Source organism: Pistacia vera, unplaced genomic scaffold (genome assembly GCF_008641045.1).
Source record: "Pistacia vera cultivar Batoury unplaced genomic scaffold, PisVer_v2 Contig1229, whole genome shotgun sequence".
In the NCBI taxonomy this organism is placed as follows: Eukaryota; Viridiplantae; Streptophyta; class Magnoliopsida; order Sapindales; family Anacardiaceae; genus Pistacia; species Pistacia vera.
Window position 1 is genome coordinate 18278 of NW_022195281.1, and position 6919 is coordinate 25196.

The 6919-nt window shown below is 32.1% G+C and overlaps 1 protein-coding gene across 1 annotated transcript; it reads left to right on the top strand.

Moving 5' to 3' along the window:
- The first annotated feature begins 276 nt into the window (after positions 1–276).
- Positions 277–6673, top strand: LOC116116092 (ubiquinone biosynthesis O-methyltransferase, mitochondrial). The gene is given in 10 exon segments (XM_031402203.1): positions 277–618; positions 702–725; positions 727–789; positions 1477–1555; positions 2364–2441; positions 2754–2802; positions 3373–3422; positions 5848–5997; positions 6214–6294; positions 6377–6673. Coding segments are annotated over 10 exon segments (885 nt in total). The 5' UTR covers positions 277–415; the 3' UTR covers positions 6485–6673.
- Positions 6674–6919: the final 246 nt, after the last annotated feature.

Here is a 6919-nt window from a genome sequence, read left to right on the forward strand (position 1 = left end):
CTTTTATTGTTGTTAGAGTGTTTTATCAAAATATCAAATATAGGGGTTAAAAAATAATTCAACCAATGATAATAATATTAAAAAAGAAGGATAATTTAATAATCTACATAATATATTTATCAATTTATTCCTCTCAACTAAACATATTAAGATATCTATTAATTTATTCTAATTTAACTAAATTATAGATAATTTATATTCTTATTAATACAATATTCTCAATAATATATAATATTCCACCATCGATAGATACCCTTGTCGTTAAATATTGTGAGATTTATTTTATTTTTTTATTTTTAAGAGTAGACCGACGCTGCTTCTAACAGTTTGAGTTGAATGTTAATGGCGGTGGCTTGAGACTCAGCTTCATCAACAACTGAGAGTGGTATCATTATTTTCCCATCAATCAAAAGAAATGTTTCCAAAGTTGTTAATGAGGCAACTACGATTTCTGAGAAACAGACCTCTTCTCAATCTCAGATTTTTGTCTGATACTTCAACAACGCCTTCCCAATCTTGTAATTCCACAATTACCCCCAATAAACTCCACAACCACTCACCTTCCTCCTCTTTAAATTATCTCGAACTCGCTAAATTTTCCGCCATTGCTGACACCTGGTTCGTTTTTGAAGTTTTTTCTTCTTATTCTTTTCAATTACTACATTTTTAACTTATCGTTTGTATTATTATGTTATGATTAGGTGGGATTATCAAGGACCCTTTAACCATTGCAGCCATGAAAACTACCAGACTTGCTTTCATTCGCTCCACTCTTTGTCGACATTTCAGGTATCTTTATTTCAATTTTTTTTTTTTTTTTTTTTTTTTTTTTTTTTTTTTTTTTTTTGGGTGGGTAAATACATTTGTCCAATTTGTTGCATTTTAAATATTCTTAGCATGTTGAATTTAAAAAACCTGTTCTTTAGTGATTTGTGAGCTTAACATTGAGCCTTTTTGTTTATTCACTTAGATTGGGGAGGGTTTGGGGTTAAATTTATGCTATCGGTATTGATTTTTGAGTTGTCCATAACTTATCTTGTATAGATCTTTTCATAACCCTCTAGTTGTATTTTAAATTTTGTGGACAACTTTGTTCTCTCTTTTGTAATTTTTTTTTTAATCAATGATGTCATAGTTTTTCCTTAAAAAAGGGTGTATGCGTTGGAATTTGAATGGAACTCAATGCATTAGGAATTCATACTATCTGCCTCATGAGTTAGTATAGTATATATATTTTTACGTATAGCTTGCCATTGATATTGTTATTATCAAGGCCCTTTTTATTTTCGTATCCATTACGCCACAAGGAATGAGCAAATAATTATGGAGTGGCGATTTTGGTGTATCGTCTAAGGACTTAGTATGAATGCTAGGGCCTCTGTTTGATACCCTTAATTTAGCGTTGCTTATATTTGTTAGATTTAGCTGAAATTTCTATTCTTGCCTTTGGATTTTTATTTTTTTTGCTTGTTTCAGAAAAGATCCTTACTCCGCTAGGCCTTTTGAAGGACTAAGTTTTGTTGATGTTGGTTGTGGAGGTGGAATTCTTTCAGAGGTATATAATGTTTCTTCTTTTTTGTTTTGAGCAATGCTCTAAAATCTTATTAATCTATTCTGCAGCTTTTCTTGTCCTCAATCACCATCTCTCCTATGAAGGTTTTCATGTATAGAATTAGCTTGTATAAAAGGAAGAAAGAACACTGTGGTGATTATATGTAATAGTAATACCTTTCATGCTTGCATTTGAGCTTTTTAATACTTAAGCTTGATGAGATGTAGCAGCTATATGAGAGAAATCTAGTTTACTTAACTTCAATGTTGGACCAACTTGGATATTGTGAGACTTCACCATTGCTTTTAAGAGAATTATTTGGGCAAGTTAAAATTATTCATTAGAAATGGCATTGTGGGTGATAGCTATTTCAAAGTCACTTGTGATGGCATAACTAATCAGGGATGAATCTTGCTTAAAACAAAGAAATAGGGGATTTGGGATAAGTGTTTGCTACCTTAATCCGTACACCCAATCGGCTAACAGTGGACCCCAAAAAGACTGTCCATAGATGTTTTGCATTGTAAAATTACTGATTGTGTTCTATGAAGAGATTTTCGACCCTTCCAATGGCAGGTAGCTTAGCATGGGTCATTTCTTATGATGAGTTATATTACTGGCAATATCAGCTGGTAACTGAATGACAACTGGTTGATAGCATCATATCACAACGGCATGTAGAGATATTATTCTATTATTAATCGACATCTTGATGTTTTACTTTCTTTGGTAATTGATGTTCATTGTATCGTAAAATGGTTTTTATTAAGAGTGGTCTTTAGCTGTTAATTCTTTTCTTTTTCTTCTTCAGCCTTTGGCAAGAATGGGAGCTACTGTAACTGGCATTGATGCTGTGGAGAAAAATGTCAAGATTGCCCGTGTTCATGCTGTATGGTCATTTCTTATTTATACCTTGCTAAATTACTGTCATTGAATTTTATATTTAATATATCTAACTTTTGGAATTTAATTATTAATTTTTGGTGATGAATGTGATACACATTGTTGCTGCAGGAAATAATTCTCGAGCTCCAATTTGTAATTATCATTATTGAAGTTCTGCTTCTAATTTGATTAAAATGAATTATGTTTCTGTAGCATTATCATATTAACTGGCAAGGTTAATATTTGAAATTATATAGTATATTCACTCTTTATGCAGATTATACTTTAGATCTTAATTAGGATATTTATTGCACAGGACCTGGATCCAGAGACTTCGACTATTGAATACTGTTGCACAACAGCTGGTATTTTGCTTCTCTGTTCTCAAACTTTTACATATTTCTTAGTGGATGGTGAAATCCTTGGTGTGTAAAACTTAGTACAAGGATGCCCCTTCATTTTGTTCATTTGCTTCCTCTGATATCATGATCTGGTATAGTTTTTATGAGTAGTGAATACCATTAAAACTGGAAAACGCTAGCCTTTTTCTTGGCACATTTAGGCTGGAGTCCAGTACTTTGGGGGAAATTTTACTAAAAAGCCAAGTTATGCGATGCTTTAGAGATTGCTTCAAATCTATCAGTAGTGCCCTTGAAGTTAATGGTTCACCAAGTGTAAAATATAGTCGAAGTATTCATCGTGAAATTAAATCAGAAGCTCGATTGAGTATCATATTGGTATATGCTTTCTGCTAGAGTTGAAATGCTGTTATACATCTTTTAATGACATGGATATTGCTTGGATTAGAAATTGATTGAATCTGATCTTTGACATTAAACTAGGTTACGAGGTTTTTGTTATTTCTTCATTTCATGTTTTTTATGGGCCATTTGTTCGTTTTTATATTTACAATGTGTACACAATCTAATGAACAGAAAAGCTTTTAGAGGAACAGAGGAAGTTTGATGCTGTGATTGCTTTAGAGGTGCTCTCTCTCTCGCTGTCTCCGTATTTGTTTTCCGGAATTTGCACACATACACTTTGTGAATCACTAACAGTCAATTGTTCCATGCATTCCCATCTTTTGTAGGTGATGTTTGCTTTATCAAAATGAAATGATATAGGGAAAAAAATGGAATAAAAATGAAAATCGAATAATGGTGCCCATGTTTGGTTATAACAAGAAATCATGAATGAAATGGAATTCATTATAAGGTGTTTGGCTAACCTTACCCTCAAATTTAAAATATTTAGTAAAAAACATAAATAGAAAATAAATGTTTGTATCGATGTAATAATCTTTTAATTTGTCATTATTTTATTGATAGTGTAAAATGATACACATGGTAATATAAAAATAATTTTTTACATTAATAGTAGAAAAAAAAATATAGTGATATTATTACTTGTTAAATGTATAAAAGATTACTTATTCAAATATATATTGTAGTAGTAATTTTGCAAAAACAATAAGGCTCTGTTTGGTTCATTATTGGGTAGTTTTTAGAATAATCTTTTGAAAAAAGTTAAATTGGGTGGGTATTATGAGGTAGAATTTTGAAAATTAACATAAATACTCCTATGTTTATTTATTTACTAAACACCTCTATAATAAAATGTTCAAAGTTAACAAAAATACCCCCAATCCACTCATAAATACGGACAGCTGGCCACCACTGTTGGAGGGTGGCTGGAGTTGCCTTATCGGCGCATGACTGGCTCGATCTTGTCGGTCGTGAGTTGACATGACCTTTTCCGGCCAGATCTGGTCGCATCGATATCTTGGCCGTTGTTGACGACTGTCTACGGCCAGATCTTTGGTCGTAGATCTAGCATTTTTCGGCTAGATCCAACGTGGATCTGGCCGAAAAGGGTTAGATCGGCGCACTATCGGCTAGATTCAGTCGGTAGTGCGCCATTACACTAGATTCCGGCCAGTTTTCGGCAGCGGTGACTGAAATCTGGTAAATTTGGGTTATTGGGGTGTTTTTGTCAATTTTAAAAAAAAAATTTGGGGTTTATTTAGTTAAATTAACAAATTTAGGGGGATTAAAGGAAATTGAATAATTCAGAAAATTATTTTGAAAATAGGCGAAATAAAGTTAACTTTTTTGGAAAACTTTTGGGAAATAGTTTTCCCAATATGTGAACCAAACGGAGCCTAAAAGATTTTATGGTAAAGCTTTTTGATCAATGGCTTGCCATTGCACTTCCCGACGACATTGCCCGGTTGAGATTAGAAACTATAGATTTACAAATGTGTACCAGTTCTTGTGATAAAAGATTTCACCGTTAGGTCACAAATGGCGGGAAAACATACCATGATTGTCAAAGAATTGTTTTGTGCAATCAACTTTCTACCGTTTTATTATGAGCTGGTGGTGTTGGAGGACATGTGATGTTTGGCATAGCTCTCAACATTGGTACGGTAAACTTAACATTTAAATTTTAAATAAACATCGATTATAATTATTTAATTATTATTTTTTTAATTGTGTTATAAATTATCTTTTATCTAATTGTGGAATATATATATTTTTTTATATTTTATTAAGGATGAAATTAGGATTTCATACCTTAATTAGGGATGGAATGGGGATTCTTGCCCTTTAATAATGTCCATTCCTTATAAATCAATAAATTGGGGTTGTTGATTTAAAGGGCAAAATTTTTTATTATATTTCTAATTGGAATAGGAAATTCTCATTTAAATCCTTTAATAAAATATTTGCTTTATTAGATAAGAAGCATTTTAGTATATAATAAAATATACTTTAAGTAAATATATATAAAAATTAAAAATTGAACTTTACTGTTTCAGCATCGGCAGCCACCCTAGAAATCATACATCCTTCAATACAACTAGCACGTGAAAGATGAATTAAGCTGATCTATTCATTTAGCTATAATGAAGTTTTTAATTCCCCAATAGACAATAAAGTGGTACAAAGGTGAGTATGAATTGAGAACTGCTTCTGGATATGGCATTTTATAAATTTCACAAGGTTTTGGTCATCATGTCCTTTTATATGCCTCTTAAACCGTTGAAGAAAATATATCATCGGTATCAACCTTGAGCTGACCTGGGTCATCAACATATGTGCTTTGATTCAGGTTGCTTTCAGCCTGATGCTGCTTGAGTTGCTTCACTGAATCCAGAAGCCCACAGGGGATATTGGTAGTATATAGCTTCAAATTTCAACTTTTACCCCAACATAATAATGCAAGAAACCTCCTGTGACATTAATAAGGAGTTTCTCTAATGATCTAAGAAATAAGCAACTAGATACTTGTCATCTTGAGAATTTAGGTTACTCTTTGATTTGCTTTTGTTCATACACTTGTCAAGTCCGTGGAACTGTTTGTGATTTGAAGCCAATTTGTTTATACGCTGATCATTTTCACTGAAGGTAATTGAGCACGTGGCAGATCCTGCTGAATTCTGCAAGTCTTTGGCATCATTAACTGTCCCAAATGGAGCCACTGTGATTTCAACAATTAACCGTTCTATTAGAGCATATGCAGCTGCCATTGTTGCAGCAGAATACATCCTCCACTGGGTATTACTCTTTTACTCATTTAAGCCATAAGTATCTTTGGTTGTTTTTATCAAGTGTGCATGTTGTCAACCCTAAACTTATTTATGCTTTATCAGAATTGTCTTTAAGTTTCCATCTGAAAATGGATCACATCTAATGTTGCATTTTAATAACATTGTGATACTGGCGGGTCAGTCATAGTTTGCTAAATTGTAGGTATACATGTGATTTTGACAGCTTCCTAAAGGTACACATCAGTGGTCGAGTTTTCTTACTCCAGAAGAGCTAGTACTAATACTAAAACGAGCATCGATCAATGTAAGCGAAATGCATATTGTCTTGGCTACAAATGTGCTTCCAGATTGTATATGTTATAATGTTACGAGTTTGAATACTACAGGTGAAAGAGATGGCAGGATTTGAGTACAACCCCTTAACAGGAAGATGGTCTTTATCTGATGATATTAGTGTAAACTTCATTGCTTTTGGCACCAAAATCCCTCGGTAAAAATTGTTCTTGTGTAAATCTTTTGATGCATAACCCAATAAATAAATTTCCAAATAAGTATGTTGATCCTGTATACATTGAAAATTTTTAGTATTCTATTATCACTCACAGTGACAAGGTTCAGGATATTATATTGATTTTTGTATGGATTTTGTGAAAGTTGAAATGATATTGCAACTTGTTATTGTAGGGTTCTTTTTTTTGGTATGGTTTATTTAAGTAGAGATTATTGAAAAAAAGCTTATCAGAAAAATGTAGTTTTTATGAAAAATTTGTTAATTGGTTAGTTAAAAAAAAAAAAAAAAAGTGAAAAAGGTTTGTAGCGTTATTCATAAAACTGACTTTATTATATCAAAATAGATCAAGTCATATATTTATAAAATAGAATCACGATTTTTTTTTTATATTTCAATATTTTAATATGCTAAAAAAAGG